This window comes from Leguminivora glycinivorella, chromosome 26 (genome assembly GCF_023078275.1).
Source record: "Leguminivora glycinivorella isolate SPB_JAAS2020 chromosome 26, LegGlyc_1.1, whole genome shotgun sequence".
In the NCBI taxonomy this organism is placed as follows: Eukaryota; Metazoa; Arthropoda; class Insecta; order Lepidoptera; family Tortricidae; genus Leguminivora; species Leguminivora glycinivorella.
Window position 1 is genome coordinate 6722819 of NC_062996.1, and position 22797 is coordinate 6745615.

At 38.1% G+C, this 22797-nt stretch overlaps 1 protein-coding gene across 6 annotated transcripts in view; it reads left to right on the forward strand.

The window, feature by feature from the left end:
- The window catches only part of LOC125239838 (LIM domain-binding protein 2), a 106804-nt gene that overhangs the window by 44532 nt on the left and 39475 nt on the right, over positions 1–22797 (forward strand). The window contains exons 1-2 of one of the 6 annotated variants that reach the window (XM_048147557.1): positions 15963–16005; positions 18088–18407. The exons of 2 other annotated variants lie outside the window; for them this stretch is intronic. In XM_048147557.1, coding sequence (XP_048003514.1) covers positions 18295–18407 — 113 coding nt within the window. In that variant the 5' untranslated portion in view covers positions 15963–16005; positions 18088–18294. Of the gene's footprint in view, positions 1–15962; positions 16006–16067; positions 16495–17965; positions 17983–18087; positions 18408–22797 lie in introns of those variants that run through there. 3 more of the 6 variants (XM_048147554.1, XM_048147556.1, XM_048147558.1) reach the window with 3 other exon arrangements.

Genomic DNA, 22797 nt, shown 5'->3' on the forward strand with positions numbered 1-22797 from the left:
TGTTCGATGTTTAGATTTAATTTTTAATTCATAGATGGCGCTAAGAGATTTTGTAATTTGATGAGTGTGAAGGACTCATTTTTTCCTGAGTTTAGTAAGACTACTATCACTTGAAAATAGATTTTATCAGCAGTTTTTCTTGTGGTTTTCTACGACGAGTAGTGATCCTGCCTGCTAAGAAGATGGCCCTGGGTTCGAATTCCGGTAAAGGCATTTATTTGTGTGACGAGCACAGATATTTGTTCCTGAGTTGTGGATGTTTTCTATTTATATAAGTAAATATTTGTATATTATACATATCGTTGTTTGAGTATATATCCACAAGCCTACAATGTGCTTCTAGTGTCAAAAAAGTCTTATAATATTTATATTTATTTATACCTAATCTAATGCACTTAGGTATAATATCAGTAGGGATATTCAAAACCAATCTAATTTTCAGTAGCTTTAATTTGAATAGCTATAGTTGCTTTTGGTATTAGCTCTAATTACCACTGGGAAATTTACGAATTTCCACAGTGATAATGACTTGACATTGACATTGACAATTCTGCACCTATTTCTGGGTTGTTAAGTAACACTGGGACTTCCGGTTCGAACGCCATCTTAGCGGTATCGTATCGTATGTCGTGAATAATTTCTTTTTCTTTTGCTCATTAATGTTGTTTAAAGTGTAATATCGATAGCTTATTAAACAGTAAACTAAAACTAATGTTCTAGTGAGAATCTGATGAAGAATTAATATCGAAACGCGTATAGCCACTTTTTTGTCATCAACGGCCGGTAGTCCACGTACTCTTGTAAAATCTAGCTATCAATTTACAAGTGCTAATTCACCGTACACTGTCGCATACAAAAATTATTAATAATTAGCTCATATCACCTTGATACTGGCGAAATAGTCCCAATACTCCCAATGGACTGAACTGAATCCATTTAATTTTAAAAACTGAACTGAACTGCATGAAGTAACACTGTTACTTAGCGTCAAAATTAAATTTCCTTGTTAAACAGACAATGAACGGCAAAGTATCCTACTTATATGTCGGGCGACAATTGTCACTTGTATTGTACTATTATTTCATTTCATTTCATTTCATTATATATATTAATATATATATTCTGTGGTATTGTGAAATAGGCGCCACTGCTGTCGCTGTCACTTTTATTTTACTTAATAATAGAGTCCATTGAAATTTTTGGAGTAATTTAAAGGCTATCTTAAGTCTCGAAAACAACAAGCTGTTAAACATTGCTTTCAATCGATCAGTTATTACTTTTTCAGTACAGATGGTGTTTTTTTTACGCACTAGTGCGAGAAGTGGTTCATTATATGCCAGGTCGAAAGTTCAGAGACTCATCTGTACTGAAAAACGTCGTACGATACACGTGCGAAAAGTTCCTTCCCTCGGTCCCTTCGGTCGTGTTTTAATTTATCGCCACTGTTTCGAACTTCCATTTTTATACGCATTTGTATCGTAATGTACCTACTATTTTAACTCGGAACCGAAAACGTGTCGCGCCGGCGTGGTGCGAACACGTGAGTGTCCGGTAAAAAACAAACTTGCCATTTCATTGTGCCATTGGATTTAAGCGTATTTTGTGGCATATAGGCCTTTTGGGTTTGCCTCGTGATTTTACACGTGTACTTGAGTTGATCAAAGCGTGGAGGTCAATGGAGGCTGTATCTCAAACTCACTTAACTTCCTAAAGTTTCTAAAGAGGACATTTTGCGAATGAAAATATTGAATTTAACTTAATTTATTTATTTAAAACAAGCAACATGGCTCATACATTGACACAATAAACTTTACAATTTAAAAAAAAGTTACACACATTGACAATAAAACATTTATACACGCAGTCACGCACTTAACATGTCTACTTTTTTTTTTTAAATACTACGTCGGTGGCACTGATACTTTAGTAGTTTCATGGTGCTTGCCTAACCTTCATTGGGACAGGCTGCAATTGTATGTATATGTATGTTACTACGTCGGTTAAATTACATACGGCCTGCCTGATGGAAAGCGGCCAATGAACCCATGGACGCCTGCAACTCAAGGGGTATATTGTCAAGAGAACTTAAATTACAGGATTGCACCTGGGAATCCACTCCTAAACATTTCAAGCTTTTGTTCAAAACTAAATTACGGTCCATATTTTAATTAGATCACTTTCTTTTGCGTCGTTGATCTTTTGAAACGCTGGTGGCCTAGCGGTAAAAGCATTCGACTTCAATCCTCTGGCAGGCAATCATGGTCGCGCGATAAATGATAAAACATCAGGCCGTCCCTAGCGCACGTACAAATAGTGCGATTGGGACGGCCATACTCGCTACCACAGATGTCATATATACCATAGATCAAGCAAACGTATCTACTTAGCGTGTCAAATGAACTCAGTGAAATCCACTGAGTTGTCCGTCTTTACTCGCAGCTTGCAGCTTTCGGGCGTCAATTTTTGTAAGTTGAAGTCAACCAAAACATAAAAAATGCCTCGTTACGTGATATTCAATTGCAACAACACAAAAATTATGAACAATCAAGAGCCTGAGACATATTTAAAATTACAGGCAAGAATCAACTTCAGTACAAAATTTGACACGCTCGGCCCCTATACAAATATATGAATTTGTTTCTTCTATCTAAATTAAGTTCTGTGCTCGCTACCTTGTCGCGGGTTCTAACCCCGTTTTGTGGCAATGACTAGTCGTTTTTCGGTGAAGGAAAATTAGCTCGGCATCATTAGGTGTCATTATCAAGCAATGAGGACGTACACTGACATTTTATCCCGCCATGCGGCGCCTGAGCAAGTGTCTACGCATGTCACTGCCATTCATATGTGAGAGAGAGAAAAAAAATATCATCTTCACGCTCTCACGAATGAAATTCTTTATCTGTGCAAAGGACTAATAAGGTGGCGCCATCTGTCATAACCTTTTAGTGTGCCTCCTCATTCGCAAGAATTTTAAGAGGATACGGTAGCGAAAATGCTAAAATGGTAAGGAGCCCCCCTTTCAACTTGGGAATTTTAGTTAAATATACAAGTGTTATTAACTAGATTTATCGAAAAAAAAATTGTCCATTAAGAACAACTCAGTCAAAAGATATTTCAAAAAAATCTTTAAAATCGAGGTTCCGCTCTCGACTCTTTCCTCCTTCAAAACTTAATCAATCGGAACGAAATTTGAGAACCTGAATAACAATGAAATAATCTATGTCGGACCGTTTAGCTTTTTTGGTTATTTGTTACCAATCTTGAGTATCACACCTTTTTTGCGCCACAATGAAAAAGGCCGTTTTTGGGAATTTTTGATTGGCTCTAGAGTCTTTAAAAAGCAGAATATCAAATAAATCAAAACGGTCCGACACAGATAAAAATAATACATCATCCTCCTTGCGTTATCCCGGCATTTGCCACGGCTCATGGGAGCCTGGGGTCCGCTTTGACAACTAACCCCAAGATTTGGCGAAGGCACTAGTTTTTACGAAAGCGACTGCCATCTGACCTTCCAACCCGAAGGGTAACTAGGCCTCGAATTAGTCCGGTTTCCTCACGATGTTTTCCTTCACCGAAAAGCGACTGGCAAATATCAAATGACATTTCGCACATAAGTTCAGAAAAACTCATTGGTACGAGCCGGGTTTGAACTCGCGACCTCCGGATCGAAAGTCGCACGCTCTTACCGCTACGCCACCAGCGCTTATATTAAATATGTATACGAACAAAGTGCCAAAAACATCTATACGCGTAGTCTAGCACAGTTAACTAGGGGCGTGTATACATCTTTTTGGCGCTCTGCTTGTGTCGATATTTAAAACGCTGACTGTACACACGAGACGCGCTGCGCTGTGGACTATGACCTATTTTCCCTAATCAATCAAAAGGTCTGAGTCTCCATAATGGTTCGGCTTAACTTTTTAACGTGATTTCTTATGTTTAGATGTTTGTTTGAGTACATCAAAATAATTAATTAGTTAATTAATAAGAGTTTTGAATGATTCACGGTTATTTTCATTAGACTTATATTGACCGGGATATAGACCGTGATTACCTTGAGCCGTGAGCTCGACAAAAACCAAAAAGGTAATCACGGTCTATATCCCGGTCAATATAAGTCTAGTTAATTAATGTATATGATATGATACCAGAGATAGAACAACTGCTCCTCTAGCACAACTTGCCTTGCGAGCGAGTCCATACCATAGATTAAATACAAGAAGATCATACCATCCCATACATTAAAATGAGACCGCCTGAGAACGCGCATACACTACACTACACATAGATGGCGCCACCAAAAAATATCTTGTTGCTTTCGATTATACTTGTAGACGGCGTTAAGTGTCACTTTTGACATACATTTATGGCTCGAAAGTGACACGTAACGCCAATCTACAAATAGTCGATGGCAAACAGGCACTTTTTGTGGCGCCATCTATGTTTGGTGTAGTGTATGCGCGTTCTTAGGCGGTAGCATTTTAATGTATGGGATGGTATGATATTCTTATATTTAATCTATGTCCATACTTAAAGTCGCGCGTATGATGTACTAGCTGTTTCCCGCGGCTTTGCCCGCGTACTAATATAATCTTGTTTTTCCATACAACTTTTGAACCCCCATTTCACCCCCTTAGAAGGTGAATTTCGAAAAATCCTTTCTTAGTGCTCCTCTACACCTTATAAGGAACCTACGTGCCAAATTTGGAATCTCTAGGACCAGCGGTTTCGGCTGTGCGTTGATATGTCAGTCAGTCATTCAGTTTCTTCTCTTATATATTTAGATGGACTCGCGCGCGACAAGGCAAGTTGTGCTAAAGGGTCTGGTCGTCATTCTAACAACATTATTCCTAAAACGCCATACAAATGACGCCCAACTGTCCAATCTCTGATGAATTGATGATAATTGATAACTTACAAATCTTACAATGCAGTAACGGCCACGTCTTTGCCTTTGGCTCGTCTGTGGCCAAGAGTAAGCCCATTTATAAAAAAAAAACTATGACACTAAAAACTAGTGCCTACGCCAAAATCTTGGGATTTGTTGTCGGAAGCGCTGGTGGCCTAGCGGTAAGAGCGTGCGACTTTCGATCCGGAGGTCGTGGGTTCGAACCCCGGCTTGTACCAATGAGTTTTTCGGAACTTATGTGCGAAATGTCATTTGATATTTGCCAGTCGCTTTTCGGTGAAGGAAAACATCGTGAGGAAACCGGACTAATCCTAATAAGGCCTAGTTACCCTCCGGGTTGGAAGGTCAGATGGCAGTCGCTTTCGTAAAACTAGTGCCTACGCCAAATCTTGGGATTAGTTGTCAAAGCGGACCCCAGGCTCCCATGAGCCGTGGCAAATGCCGGGATAACGCAAGGAGGATGATGATGATGCAGTAACTATGACACTATATACAGTCTTGTCACAGTTTCTTGTCAATATGGTATGTCACAATTTCGTTTTCTTCCAACCCCTGGTTTGCCAAGAGTGACTCTAAAACCTGATCTGAATAGCTTCTGTCATTCGCAATTACCCTAATGCACCTTATATCCTTATCAGACGCATCTCATCTGATCACACAAATAATTATCTGCACCGAGATTCGAACCCTGAATCCTCAGCTTCATGAGGCTAAAAATAAGGATTGTCCAGTCCAGGCCCTATTGTCACTATCGATTTTTTTTTCATTAAATAAGAAATTAATAAATAAGCCATTAGAAAATCATTACATTCATTACGCACCTACGAAATAATTAAAATTTTGAAGAAAAAAAAAAAACCGACATAGTGGACCGATTTTCATGAAACATGGCTAAGAACACTCCCGACTAACTCAGCTTGCAAACAAAAAAAAACTAAATCTGAATTGGTTCATCCGTTCGGGAGCTATGATGCCACAGACAGACCGACAGACAGACACACACGTCAAACTTATAACACCCCGTCGTTTTTGCGTCGGTAAAAATAACTTAACCACAAAATTAAAATTTTGAAAAAACCCCCGCCCGCGACCTTGTAGACCGATTTTCATGAAACATGGCTAAGAACACTCCCGACTAATACAGCTTTCAAATAAAAAAAACTAAATCGAAATCGGTTCATCCATTCAGTAGCTACGATGCCACAGACAGACACACACACAGACAGACAAACAGACAGACAGACAGACAGACAGACAGACAGACGGACAGACAGACAGACAGACAGACACGTCAAACTTATAACACCCCCGTCATTTTTGCGTCGGCAAAAAAAAAGAAAAAAATCGCATAAATAATTACTATAAGTTATTTTAGATTTTGCCTCAATAGGGGAGATACATAAGTGAATTTTAAAAGAGAAAGCCTATTTAATTTATATGATTGTTTATAAACGCACTCGTCAGTACCTGTCGAAAAGCATCATAACCACTCGATCCCACTATACACGCACACAGCCGCGCGTTTATTGTCTCCGCACACAGCACGTAAACTGTCTATGTGTGCGCGAGTTCAAAATGCTGGCGCCATGGGAGAATGTCGTAGCTGAACTTTCTTGTTTTTAGTCAAATTTTATTATGACATAATTTTATTGTGATGTTCGTTAATGTTACATTCGTACATTATTAAATTCAGTTGTTTTTAAATATTGCCCACGGTAACTTTTTTCACAAATTGTGCGCAGCGGAATGAACCAACGCTCACGAAATGCTCACGATAATATCTCTTAGGTAGCTATCTATCTCTATCGCTCTTGCATATTAGCGCGACAGAGCCAGACTACATTTCTGCAGCGTTTCGCATCGCAGAAATGCCATTCGGCTACGGCACCAGGCCCCGTAGCCGAATGGCGAAACAAAAAACGCCGCGAAAGGTAGTCTGGCTCTGTCGCGCCAATACGGAAGAGCGATAGAGATAGATATCTACGAGCGTTTCGTTTCGTGAGCGTTTCGGGAACGTTTGTGCCATTCGGCTGCGTACCCTGGAAAGTAAACGATGACAATTAAAATTAAAAGTAGCAGGAAAAAAATTCGGAGTTAAGAGTTCATATATTTTGCATTTTATAAAAAGGTATAAAGGTAAATAATTTTGGGCATTAATGAATATCATTAAGCCTAGTATTATTACAAGTGTTATTTTATAACGAATGATAATAATACTTTATTCTAAATTGATAATTAATGAACGACTGATCCCCTCCGTCTCTTTTAAATTATGAAATGTTTAAATGCAAAAATAACTCTGTCTTTTAACGACTTCACGCTTAAACCACTAAATAAACTGATTTTGACAGTATTTTCGCATGTATTCGACGCCAATGAAGTCCCCACACTTGCAGAAACTAGTCTATAAAGTAAAGTATCTCATTGACAGCCAGCCGTGGTATTTTAAACCATAATTAATGTGTTAGTGCAACTCGGTTTCGACATACATTCACGTTCATCGCCAAATACGGTCGCATATTATTACTAGCGTAGCAGACAACCTGTCTAGTATTACAGACCAAAGCAAGACTAGTAGCTACAGTGAGCTGTGGATCTTTCGAGATGAAATTGATAACAGCATTAAAAAAAAATACGAAAGTAACGACCTGACATTGAAGAGAACGATACAATAGTTATTTGTTATACAAGGGGGCAAAGTTGTATTTTAACGCCGAGTGTGGAATTGAAAAATGAGCAAGTGAAAGGATTCTATAGTTGAACCACGAGCGAAGCAAGTGGTTCGAGAATAGAATCCTGAACTTGCGAGTTTTTTAACACACGAGAAGTAATAGTACATTACTACAGACTACAGAGGCCGGGACAAAGGGGGTTGCCGGCGGAAGATATATAGGTCTGAGGCGGGCAACCCCATCTCCCGCCGAGGTATGTATAGTGCTTTTCTCAAACATGGTATGAAATAAATAAAGTCTACTGAAAATAGTAATTTTGGATGGCTGTATCTCCTAAACGGTGCGTCGTAGCGCAAAAATAATCGAATTTTCGTTCCCCTTTGATATCCCGTATACGCTTATAAAAAAACAAAAAGTTAAAAAAAAATTAAAAAAAAAACGAAAAAATTTTTTTTGTATGAAAACGCACCCAAAATCAAATATTGTCTAGGGCCCGTACCAGTTGCAGTCGGCACGTCTATAAAGCCCCTTATAGTTTTTTTTTTAATTGGCTAAATACCTGGATGTTATGTCACAATTATCTGTGTTTGGAAATTAAAAAAGAGGACTTTGCCGGCCTTGGCCTGCAAGGTTTGTATGAAATTCCATTATCTATCAATCGTCCTAGCCGCACCTGCAACGTCATACTTCGCTGCCAATTATAAGGCCCATAACATCAATATTTCATACCATGTTTGAGAAAAATACATTTGCACCTGAGTGTAACACAAAACTTTTCCCCTCACTATAGTGAGGAAACTACAACGCAAAAAATGCGTTTATCACTGCTTCCCGTAGTTCCACAGGTGGTAAATCATCTTTATTAATAGATTCACCTACTTTTATCAATTTTAAAGTAGTTAATTTGACTTTATTCAAGGTCAAATTACTTTACCCACTAGTGGATAAAATGCGTTTTTACCCGCTGGTATTAAAGGACAAAACACGTGTTTCCGAGCTAGTGAGGGGAAAAAGTATTTTTATCCAAGTTGAAAGGGAGATCTCGGAGCCAGGCAACGCTCGATCAATTAACATATTAGATGTGTGAAGTAAATTCTAATAAAAGTACATGCAGAAACGTCTGCTAGCGATACTGCATATTTTTAAATTTAAGGAAAAATAGAAAAATTCACACTCCGGCAGGACTCGAACCTGCGACCAACTGCTTTGTCGCTAAGACCAACTTAGCCACGGCGGCCTGCTGATTTTTTTCATGCGTGCGAATTTTTCGCTGAACGAAACCTAGTACCTTCATCATCATTATTTCAGCCGCTAATCGCCAACTGCTGAGCATTGGCCTCCCTTTACGTACGCCACTTATCCCGGTGCGATAGCCGAATGGCATTTCTGCGACGCGAAACGAAAACGAAACGCCGCGAAAGGTAGTCTGGGTCTGTCGCGCCAATAAACAAGAGCGATAGACATAGATATCTCGGTAAGGGCATTTATTTGTGTGATGAGCACAGATATTTGTTCCTGAGTCATGGATGTTTTCTATGTACAGTCAAACCTGGATAAGTGAGAACTGGATAAGTGAGAAAACTCTATAAGTGAGAGTAATAGCCAGGACCCGTCATTTTAAGCTCCCAAAACCTCTATTAGCGAGAAACAGAAACCTCTGTAAGAGAGAGTAGTTTTTCCCTCATAGACCTCCGTAAGTGAGACTGCTACTTATCTATACCTCTATAAGCGACAGTCGAGCTTTATTTACAAATTTAACATGTGCTATTTTATGACTCATTCTTAACTTTCGTGGAACTTCCTACCATTGTTTTTGTATTCTCGTCAATATTGTTCCTATTCTATTTCGTGGAACTAAATAACTTTATTGTTGTTATTTTATCGCATTCTTTTCAAATGGACACGTGTGCCTGTGTACCGTCCTGTTTGTCAGACTTACTCAGTTTATAGTTTTCAATTGCGAAGGAAAGTTGTACATTCGTACTTGCTGTGACTTGTTATTGCTGCGTACCCCTATAAGAGAGAAACGCTACCCATGTACCTGCATTAGCGAGAAACTCGGGTTAGTGAGAAACCTCTATAAGCGAGAATGAGATTGTGCTCCCTTGAACTCTCGCTTATCCAGGTTTGACTGTATATAAGTATTTGCTATGGAAAGAGCTATGCTTGGAGTGTCTCTGAGGGACAAAATTCGGAACGAAGTGATCCGCCAGAGAACCAAGGTGACCGACATAGCTCTGAAAGTTAGTAGGTTGAAGTGGCAATGGGCTGGCCACATATGTCGCAGAACCGATAACCGCTGGAGCAAGCGTGTTCTGGAGTGGAGACCGCGTCTTGGTAAACGTAGTGTGGGACACCCTCTGGCTAGATGGCGGGATGATTTGCATAGGGGGGCCGGCGGAAACTGGATGCATAAAGCAGCAGACCGGGCTCTGTGGCGTACCTTGGGGGAGGCCTATGTCCAGCAGTGGACTGCAGCGGGCTGATGATGAAGTATTTATATATTATATATATCGTTGTCTGAGTACCCACAACACAAGCCTTCTTGAGCTTACCGTGGGCCTCAGTCAATCTGTGTAAGAATATCCTAAAATATTTATTTATTTATTATCTACGAGCGTTTCGTTTCGTGAGCGTTTGTGCCATTCACCTACGCACCCTGGTCCTGGGCTAGTCTCATCCAGAAGTGCCCCGCAGTTTTTCGAATGTTGGCCAAACAACGTTACGTGTAATCCCGATTTCTTCTATTTTATTGTTATAGAGGCAAATTAGCATACGGCTGATCGATAGTAAGTAGGTAGACATTGTAGCCCATGGGCCTTTGCACCTCTAGATGTGTTACTTGCGCGACCCTTTACTATATAGACTGTTGAGTTGACACTGCACTGTCATATCCGATTCTCCATAGCTTACTTTTGACGAATGGGGCCGAAATACGTGAGGATTTTGTGAACGTGTCAAATGTGTGTAATATTTGGTTCTAGTAAAAGTTACCGTTTGGGCCCGCTCTTCACTTTCTCGATACAATTACTGTCCCTTTCCATGATATTTAGACCGTTTTCGCATTATCCGATCCGATATCGGACGTAAGGACGTCAAAAATCTTATGCGAAAACTGCCTTACGCAATCGTGTAACGTGTAAACTTAGGTAGTCTACAAAGATCTCAGAGTTGGAAGGTCATCTGAGTCGTACGCCTAGAATATTAAAAACTAGAAAATAAAGCAAAATTAAAATAAATTAAATAATCACTTGGAATGGAATGCTCAGCTACGGCACTCTGCCGCTATCCCGCGCCGTAATAATAATAAAATGCCTCTGTGTGCGTGAGTCAACTCGGTATCTGTGTGTGGGCGTGCCTCGTTTGCATCAGCTCAGGGGCGAGTTACTCGAATATGCGAGTTGTGATAAATAGTAGAATCCTAAAGTTCACACGTATTAAGTTGTCAAGTAATTAACTAAATTTTAACTTAATTTTAAGCGACTTAAAGCGTGTAAACAATCAATTTAGTAATAAGTTACAAGTTAATATTTAGCGTGCACTTAAGCAAGTAAATTAGAATTTTGTCTATTTTTCGGTTAAGTAGGTGGGCGTGAACTACCACTTGATACGTTTGGACAGGCACGACTTAGTTAAATATTAGTTAATTGTATAAGTTTGGCGGAGCGGTTGCGATCTTATGAAAAATGTCGAAGTGGTCGGAAGACACTACGTACCACAAGTTTATTGAAGAATAATTATGTTAAAGAAAGTTGCACTAGCGCCATATTCATTCCTTCTGCTTATCCAGTTTCTCACCCAGTATCGTGGGTGCTCTCGTTTCCCTGTCTATTTCATCCTTCAGTTCGTCTAAAACCTCGCTGAATACGAATTTAATTACTGAATGAATGACTTGAAAGCGCTGTTGATCGTCCATTTCGAGATGACTAAAGAGCTTAGCTGTTTACGACGTGTAAACGCTTACTTAAAATTAAGTCGCTTAAAATTAAGTTAAAATTTAGTTAATTACTTGACAACTTAATACGTGTGAACCGGCCTTAAGCGTAGTGAGTAGTTTATAGTTAAACTAAGGTGAAAATAATTTGTTACCATGTGACGTATACTACATTACGCATCACAAATGAGGAATTTATTATGTAGGCACGTTACGAAATGTTATTTAAGCTAAAAATATTTTATGAAAATCGTGTTTTGTGTAAAAACACATAACAATTTGATCCTTCCTATCATTATGAAAAGTGACGCGTACTCTGCCGTCCCTCATAGAACGGACACGGATCAACTTATTATTTTAGTTGTGAAATTTTCTTTGTCAAGTTGTAAAGCTTCCAAAATTAATGCAAATTACAAGAAATTTATCATTAATTGTTTAACATCTAATCGCAAAATACATATTGACTTTGATTTGCAAAAACACCAGCTGAGTTTATAAAAAACCTGGAAACTATGTATTAAATGAATGAAATCAGATATTCTAGATATTAAGATTTATTCATACCTACATGAAACAGGTGCTATCAAAAATATCTGAATTTATCCCTGACGACTGATGTTATGATAAGGAAAATAAGATCAATTTTAAAACAAAACAAAAGAAAAATGTCATCATTATGAAAGTCATAAACTTGCATTCATCAATTATTATAAACAACAGAAATACTAAAACACATTCAAGTACTAAACTAATCCAAACGCTCCTCCAACTGATAGCCCCTTATCTCATCTACTACTACGTCAACAGACTGACTCCGTCCTTGTCCGACTAACGGCACGCGCCTCGCCCCATCCCCCTCACACGCCGGTACATTTCACTCATTCACACAAACTGCATCCCTATAGCGCTGTCCTTGTCGCACGCCGGTAGCGCCGTCCTCGTCGCTCTAATGAATTAAATTAACGACCTCTCGCTTGCTCCCTCTCGATGATCAGTTCTTATTTGAATATTTGAAAATAGAAATTCGATTTTTGAGTCCTTGCATTGGCGTAACGTTGGCAATTGGCATACTTGGATTTTAAGATTTCAATTTTAAATTGGTATTTAATTTTCCTGTAAGAGTTAAGATTTTGTTTTATTATTGTAAAGAGTAATTTTTGTTGCTCTAAAATCAAAAATTTCTATTGTTTAAAATAAAAAGTTGCTAACTTGAAATTTATGACATTTGCTAGTGATGGGACATCGTTTTTACCGGTTTTTGAAAAGGTTTTTCAGAAATTATTTTTGGTCATTATATGTTATGCCATGAAGATTGATTTTATTGTGTTTATGAGTACAATCAATAAATTGAATATGAAATCGACTATTAAACCACATACATAATTTCAAAGATGCATCATTTACATATGATAGACTAGGAAGACTATTGTCTATGATGACGTATGGTATGAAGGAATTGTGTGAACTTTTAGTGTTTTCTTTTTTGTAATTTCTTTAGTAAACTTTATTCCAGAAAGCAGCATTATTATTCTAAAATGTATTTTTGATTTTTCTTGATCATCTGCTTGACACCTAAATTTATTAACTAATAAATACCTAGGTACTTACTGAGAGCTCAATAGAGATAAATAGGAATAACAAATTATGTCTTTGAAATCTTTTGACGTTAATTTGACAATTCTGCCCCGATTAAGCAATTAGCGGTATCTCAAAATCAAATGCATTTGAAAATGGAACTGTCATTTAGAAAACTTAAGGTATATGTTTGCATTAAAATTTTATTTGGGATACCGCCAATTGCCTTATTAGGGCAGAATTAACGTCAAACGTTTAGTCTACCCGTGACCACGAACATAATGTGATGTTCGAAACGTCGGGCCAAATATAAATATAAGTGTTTACGCGATTAAGTCCCGTTTTGTTCTAAATTATGAGTGCAAATCGTGTTAGTCTAAATCAATATGTTAATTTGATACCCCATACAAAATGTTTTTCGCGCGGTTCCTACTTACGTTGCGTTTTTTTTTTCAGATTTTTTTTTTTATAAAATAATCTGTTTTTTTTTTTAACACAGATTCTGTACTCTCTAACTGAAAAATTAGGCCTCATTCCGACCGTCAGTATGAAAGCAATCGCCCATACAACGGTTGCTTAACGGTAAACACCGCTATGTACCTAACTTACGATAATGCAGGCTAGCTGTAAAACGCACTTATAAAACAAAACAGTACCGACCGACCGATAACTGTCATGGATGTTTTCTACGTATATATTTATAACTTATATATTATAATAATGTATGGGACATTTTTTTAAAGTTGTCCACCCCACTTTTTTTGTAACATGGGTATTTAGAATAAATTTAAAAGTGGAAAATGTCTGCCTTGGGTGAGACTTGAACTCACGGCCTCTGGATCAATATTCCAGCGCTCTGCCAAGCCATTCTAAGCCTAGTGGCATCGATTGCAGACGTTTCTGCTAATCAGAAGTTAAAACATGGGTATTTCTTACGCGATTCATACTCAGAATCGCGAGGTCTTTCAATACTGATAGGAGAAAAAGAATGTCCCAAGGCTTTCATACATTTTTCAAACCTTCCATTCCGTTACCGCCGTACAAAATGTACGTAAAAATGATACCGGAATGGAAAAAACCTTGGGACACTTTTTTTACACACAAGAGCTAGCGTTTCCACCACATAAAAATTTCCAAATCCAAAAAAAGAGGGAGGGGGGGACTTTGAAAAAAAAAATTGCCTGTATATCGTCGAGTACCCTTAATGAATACTATTCTTAGTTTGAGCTGGTTCGAGATGTCCCTCCATATTTATTTGATAATAATACATACATCACACACATTTGTAGATTGAATATTTGGACTAGTCCTATAAAACGTAATTCAATCGTATCGGTCAAACAAAAAAAAAACAACATCTTCCAAATGATTTACCTTCCCCATTAGGAGATATGAAAGACACTTTTTTTCAATAAAAATACACATTTTATTTTGCATATTAATAGTTTAATGAAATGAAATGAAATTGTTTATTTCGAGTAACTAATGACTCATACAATTTGTTAGTAAACTTACGTTTAATAAAATAATTTCCGTAAAACGTGGAGTTGATATATTAATGGCCGGTATCGTACATGTTTGTGGCTAACCATGTCGGTTGTTGGCTATTAATAATGTCAAAGGTTATTAATTGTTCATTGTTTTGGGATTTGCGATATGTGTAATACCCACGTAACACCACAAAGTCACTAGCGATTTTTGCGTTTTTCATTTTACATTATTAAAGGAGACATATTAGACCAAAATTTTTAGCTTACCGTTTTTGGGACTATGAGTCTCATAGTAATAAACGGTCAGTTTAGAAAATGTCACCTTGAACTCCACACCCTTGACAACCCTACAGACGTGAAAATTATCGGTCCAAAGATTTACCCATTTATCAAACGTGGCTTTGCACAGAAATAGATTCTAATGCCAAATACACGACTAATTCTGATGGGAAGGCCATTAGAATTACTCATTGAGTTTTAGATGAAACCGACCTCATGGAATGATCCATAGTTAGCGACCGTTGATGATTTGTTTCTAATCAGACAGGTGCATTAGCGGTATATAAATAAATAGCGCGTGTCCGCGCAGTCGAACCGTCGAGACAGAAGACAACTTCCTTTCACTTACTTTCTCTTTGACAATTGTTGGCGGACAAATGCCATAAGAATCATAGGAATCTAAAAAATATATCCTAAGTTGTCTATGATTCTGGCTGGCTGCCTCTACAAGAGAAGAGGTGGAGGAATAAACCAATATTTAATCGACATTTGCGAGTGTGCGCGGGAAAACGTCTCACTTTGTCGATTGCAGTAAAGCCGCTTTGTCAGTTTATTCATTAAAGATACAAGTAAATCTCACCTGGTAACCGACAAAGTGGGACGTTTTACTAAACACACACATTTCTTCTCCGCTTCGTTAGAGTTAAACCAATTTAACCAATGCTACCGCAGATCTGATCTTGTCTCTATTTTAGCAGAATTACAACCATAACTTAGCAGAAATTATATGTATCTTGTATCTACATAAGCATAAATGTCAACAGTTCTGAGAATTGAGATAACATTTTTAATGTATATTATTTAGTAGCGAGTTAACGTAAGTTATTAGTGCATATCGCTTAAAATATTAGCAACAAGCTTAGATTTATTGCGCTCTAATGGCCAGCAGTCAGAAGTGAGCCCGTCAAACTAGATTTTCGTCTATTGTGGACTGTGAAGTGATTGACCTGCGACAATAACCGGTTTTCTATAAATCATGACATAATCTAATCGGGTAACATATCCGAACTTGCCGCGGCGAGCGCGCCCGAGTGTGCCCGAGGCGCGCCGATCGGCTGACAGTTCGTCACTTGTCCGTCACAGCGCGGCACACTTCTCTTATGTATTGAATTACATAGGCGCAGTATACGCGCCGCCGCGCCGGTAACTCTAGCGTTCTCTTTTCAAACTATTTACACTGCAGTTTCAAAATTCGGTCGATGATCGAGCTGTCGATAGGCGTGAGCGGACGCGTGATTTTTTCCAATCGATTCGCCGATATTTATACGTGGTTATTCCGCGGCGGGCGTGTGGTGCAGCGGACGTTATGTACACAAGTTCCTGGTCCGGCGCCGGAGGCCCGGACTCCGGTGCGGGCCCGGTGACGCACGTGCGGCTGTTTACGTGCCGCGAGTCATTGACACGCCGGCGTGACACACATTCCGCGCTGACTGACGGAACGCTAACACGTCCGCGGTTTCTCGCCGATTTTTTGCGCGAGTGTATTGTCTAAAATAGTTTTACGGGCTTATCATTTATTTGGGTGCTTTTCGTTGTGTTTTATCGTCCGGTTATCATCCGTGATAGCGCGGCCCGTGAACTGTGGGATAGTTACAATGATAGCAACAACAATAGTGCGGTTTATTTACTTGTGTTCGTGTTTTCCGTAACTCAGGGCCGTCGGACTTTATGTCAATAGACTTATCTCAATCTGGCCTTGTTTATTCTCATTCATTATTAACTTTTTTTAACTTCAATATTTTTGCGTTAATTTCAAATTGAAAACCTTTTTTTCTCGATAGCCAAATTTACCGGTTTTTGAAATCACTAATTTATAATTGTCGGATTTTCGCAACTCTTTAATTCTTAATTACGGCTTGTTATTGTAAAATTAATTACAAAACTAACCAGATAATTTAACAAAATAATTGCCGCTCCACAAATTCCTTTTTTTATTAATTGATCCTCTCGCTGACGCGCTCACATTCGCACGTCATTGTGACGTAGTCGCTTGTCATCTAACGTTTAAGATAAATGAATGAAATATTACAACTGAAACTCATTGCAGACAAATTGAAGCAAGAAATTTTCATGGACACGTCTCGTCTGTTATTTATAGACGTACTGTTTGATTTGTATACCGCGTGGCGTCGTAGCTTACCTACATAATCTACGGCCGTAGCTCGCGGAATGTATGTACATCTTGCACTATGTAGAGCGTATGTACAACGGATATAACAATATCAGCGTCGTTGCCAGTGTGTGCGTGCCAGCGTAATGAGCGTTCTATGTGCTAAGAAACAGTAAAAAGTATGGCGCGAACGCCCGGAGCGGCAACGTCGCGTGCGTTCGGAGGCCTTGCCGCGGTGAAAACAATAGCCTTTTTATTATTTTTTGAATAATACATTATGCATATTGTGATAATTACTTTTCGAATGGCGCGTGATGACAGCTCGCTTAACGGGTCTTATTAATGATAGTTTGGAACTACCAAGTTTTACGGAAATTTGTATAATTTACTTTTACTTTAGTTAGAAAATTAGAAATTCATGTTTTATGTTCTTCCAATTGGCGGTTTCGTGCTTGAAAACATTCTTAATGGATTTATATCGGACAAATACACCCATATGTGGTTGATATTGATAGTAAAACACACAGTTTTATAAAAATAGCTGAGTGTAATAAAAAAATAGTAACCGATGTTGACCTTTCCGAACGCTCCTCGTTTCTAGTGCGGCCAGCTGACAAACGACGTTGCGAGCTCGCCGCCGCTCGCGACTAGCATCTACCGGCTTATCGCTTCTATTGCCGCGCGGTAAAGACCGCTATCGCGTATCACGGTTAAGTATATAAGGAACTTGTGACGTTCTTCACGGTACACTGGCACTTCCCGGCGCGAAAAATTCGAAATGCTTTTTATCAGTCGCCAGTGCGCGTCAGCCGTAAATCCACCTGTTTCAGTGACATGACGTTAGCGCGTGAAATAGTGATTTAATAAACCAAAGTGCATACAGTTTTTAAAAAAGATATTACTTAATAATTTAATTAAAAAAAAAACGGAAAAACCGGTATTAAAAACGCGGCTCTATATTGTAGCTACCAAAAATTTTTAATACGTTTCTAGACAGCTTCACGGAAAATGTGTGTGTATAGGGAAAGTGAACATAATTTACTAGAACCAAAAAATACCTATTTGTCCGTGACGCTGATGAGTGACGTATTAAAAACTCATAGTACTATTTGCAGATTATGAAATGACGTGATCGATAGTGATTAAACAAACCAAAGTGCCCAAAGTTTATATATTAAGAAAGATTTATTTACAAATTTATTTATAAAAAAAACCGGAAAAAAAGTTTTAATAGTGAAAAAAAAAACCGGAAAAACCGGTTTTTAATGGAAGTTTTGGTATTGAAAGTGAAGTGATGTGCAAAAGTTGACGCCGTGGCATACATGCCGGTGGCGCTGGGCTCGCTCGGCGAGGGCGAGTGCCGCGAGTTCCACCACCTCTCGCCGCTCTACCACGAGTACGCGCCGCTCTACCAGCCACCCCCACAACACTACAGGTACTAAGCAGTTGTGAGACTTGTGAGTGGCAAAGTATCGAAAAGTCGTTAGAAACAAAAGCCAATCATTTTTCTCTAAAATGTACAGTTTTAATGCCAAATTATAGACACGTACACCCATCTTCTGGTGTTTCGGGTGTCACATAGGCGGCAGTGATCGCTTACCATCAGGCGACCTGTCTGCTCATTTGCCGGCTATAAAACAGAACGCCATTAGAAATAAAGGACAACATAACTTTGACAAATGTGGGAACGCCCTGAAAACAAAATGCATTCGATTTTTTAGGGTTCCGTAGTCAACTAGGAACCCTTATAGTTTCGCCATGTCTGTCTGTCCGTCCGTCCGTCCGCGGATAATCTCGTCAGTAACCGTTAGCACTAGAAAGCTGAAATTTGGTACCAATATGTATATCAATCACGCCAACAAAGTGCAAAAATAAAAAATGGAAAAAATGTTTTGTTAGGGTACCCCCCTACTTGTAAAGTGGGGGCTGATATTTTTTTTCATTCCAACCCCAACGTGTGATATATTGTTGGATAGGTATTTAAAAATGAATAAGGGTTTACTAAGATTGTTTTTTGATAATATTAATATTTTCGGAAATAATCGCTCCTAACCTAAAGGAAAAAAAGTGTGCCCCCCCCCCTCTAAATTTTGAACCATATGTTTAAAAAATATGAAAAAAATCACAAAAGTAGAACTTTATAAAGACTTTCTAGGAGAATTGTTTTGAACTTGATAGGTTCAGTAGTTTTTGAGAAAAATACGGAAAACTACGGAACCCTACACTGAGCGTGGCCCGACACGCTCTTGGCCGGTTTTATTTAAAATAGACAGTTGTAATGACGAAGTAAGGCAGCGTCACTAGATACATACTGAATGGTAACCGATAAGCATTTCCATGAAAACAGATATTTAGCTAAAATGTTACGTCTTTTTAACATATTTTATAGAAGTAACTTATTATTGGTTTGTTACTAAATTATTGTGACATTTGTGACGTTTACTCGGGCGAAGAGAGAATTCGTAAGTGCGTTTTCACATTATCCGATCCGATATCGGATGTAGGACCGATATCCCATACATTTAAGCCGCAATCTTTGATTTTTGCCTTTGAAATCCTTTCGACATCCGATATCGGATCGGATGATGTGAACACGCACTAACTGGTATCGATTTCAAACACTCCTTCGGTTGTCTTTTAATTTATTGCCACTCGTTTCAAATTTCCTCTTTTACGCGCTTGTTAAAAATGTAAATATTTTATATTAATAATGCTTACCGTAAGCAGAAGATTATGTACCTGATTATGACAATTAAATAAATTCCATTTATTAAAAACCGAAAAAAAACCGGTAATCTTAACACTTTCCCATCACTATCATAATTTAAAGTTTATCAGGAACCGGACCTCCTCCAGTGTTCCGGCATTTTTTTTTTTTTTTTGAAAAGATTTTATTTTGAAAAGATGATTTTAAATGGTAAACGTTTGATAATGTTTAATATGGATTCGATATGCTGTCTTACAGCTAACTTCCCTTGGGTGGTGGTGAAATATTACATAAGTGAGTAAAAAAGGAAGTTCGAAACGAGTGGCGATAAATTAAAACACGACCGAAGGGAGTGTTTTAAATCGACACGAGTTGCGTATTTATACCATTCCATAAAATTAATGAGGCCGGTTTTGGGAAAACAAGAATATAAAAAAACAAATACGGTCCTACACAATATATAAATAATAATAATCTGTGTTGAAAAACTCTATCTTCAAAAACCGGGGAGGAAATAGTCGAGAGCGTTTTGTATGGAAAATTGACCGATTCTGTATCGTCTTAGGCCTGTTTTAGACGGCGTGCGATCTCGCATGCGATTTTAGTTACATTGCGGGCTGCTGAGGTTACATACAATTTTGCACAGCCATCAAATAACGCAATGTAATAAAACTCGTATGCGAGTTCTCGTACCGTCTAAATTAGGCCTTACTCGCGGTTAGATTATTCGCAGGTTGCCAGTCTTGAATGTTTACTAATCCTTGGCTAAGCTAAGCAGGTCACTCAGCTGACATAACCTCGTTTTAGCTTGTTTTTGTTGGCGTAGCAACAGTCCAATAACCTAAATATGACAGTCGGATATTCATACACTCAATGACATATGTAACTCCGTATAGACGGATAAAGTCTAAGAAAGAAGCGTACCTCAAAGCCCCAGAGAAAAAGGTACGGTGACCTAAACTCCAATTGCTAATTCGAGTCCAAAAAAACTACGACAGATACGTCAATGTCACAGCTGTCAATGTCACTTATGTCACTGTCAAAATACTTTTCAGGTTTCGCCAACCTTCTACATTCTTTATTTGGCACGTAAGAAATCCAAGAATACTTGATGATAAAATTGTGAAGAAAATTCGTTTTAGTTTTTTTGTTTTAATTCTCATACGTCAAATTAGTTCCACCGGTCGCCACTAATGATAAATGTTGGTAATTCGCATTATATTACGTGTACCTATTTGTGACAATCAACATCACCTTCATTCACGTTGCTAATAATAATAAAACTTAAACCAGACAAATGTATGCACTAAAGATGCCCTGTCTCAGTCAGGTGCAATTTTCGCCAATGTTTATTAAATTAGTCATTGGAGTCTAACAACCAATTACCAATATTAGAAAGTAGATTGCTGAAGGGTAGCACCTGAACTGGCTCTCAGAATGGCGCGTGGCGAAGTCAGGGGCTCACGAAAGCATTTCCTTAGCGTATTGAACGAGTCCCCAACTGTGTGAAGAAGAAGTTTGTAATACAACCGTACTAGTATCCAGTAAAAATGACACAGCGTAATTTTTCTCATGTGATTGTATTGTATCATTAGTTATGTTAGTAGGACGCTTAGAGACCTTATACACCTCTAAGAATTTTGTTTTCATTATATAGCGTAGTTATATAAAATTTATTTAAAGTATGATAGTACACTGACCCTTAGAGACCTTTACATCTCTAAGTCACGTTGAGCATGTAATTAGTTATGTATAGCTATACTAGGCATTGTTGCCCTCTTTAATGTCACCTACAAGCTTAATGTCGTGTTTCACTGTGTCGATTTTTCTTTTGTCAATTTGCTGTTAGCTTGAACATGTCATGCTCGCTTAAAAGTCTTTGCTTACGGTGGCGTGTTGATCGGGTCGCCACCTTCCCGAATGGAGGTTGAGGGAGGCGATGGCTGAGATACGCGTCATACTCGTGAACGGGTGCTGTTTGTGGAGACTGGTCTGTTCAAGCTTACCTGGGCCACATGTTTTGTTAGATTATTTAACTTTACTTTTGAGCGGATTGCGAGACACTACATTCGGTTCTTGTAAGAATTAAACTTAAGTAAGTAATGTCTTAAGGATGACACTAGAGACCATCACGTTGTCGTTTAATTTAGTTAATTTTAGCTTTTGGACACTTAGAGACTTTATACATCTCTGAGATTTTGATTATATTTTATTTTAAAATAGACTCCCTCCTTACTTTAATGACCTTGTTGTCGTTTGATTAAGTTAATGTTAGTTTTTTGGACACTTAGAGACCTTATACATCTCTGAGATTTTGATTATATTTTTAAACTTAATTTGTAACCTTGATTGGCCCTTATTTGTAAACTTGATTTGTTCTTTAATGATTGACAACTAGAGACTTGTACATCTCTTGAAATGTGTAATTTAGCTGTTCATTTTCTGTATTTTTTATTTTTTTTTGTATTATTTGACAAAGGTTTTTACTTTTAAATATTTTAATTTTATAAAATTTGACTCTTGGAGACGCTATACATCTCCATGGATTATTTGATTAAGTATAATATTGAAGTATTATAGATTTCTTTTATCTTTGTATCTGTTTGCACTTTCTTTATGTATTGATTATAGTTAGTAATAATATGACATTTAGAGACTTTATACATCTCTAATTCTATATCAGTGTATAGCTACTTTGCTTATGATTAATATTTTTAGTTAATATTTCTATTAATTTCATTTGTTTAACTTTAATGAATACTCTGTAATGTTGACATGTAAAAGTGCCCCCGTGGCCTATTTGCTGAATAAATGATTTTGTATTTTGTATTTTGTATTTTGTGGGAACAATCCACTAATATCCAGTATTGAACTTCTTCTGAATGCTTGTGGACATATTTGTAACAGTTCATTACCATTGTTTTTTCGTTAACGGTCAGAGGACGAGTACAGCGTTTTTTTCTTGGGGAAAGAATCACCTGACGAGAAGGCCCTGGTTCAGGTTCCATCATACTCGTACTTTTGCGCTTGCGCTCACGCAAAGTCCTCGTAGAAAACACAATCTTAACAACGATTTGAAATAACAGTAACTGAACAGGAAACTAAAACTTAACAAAAA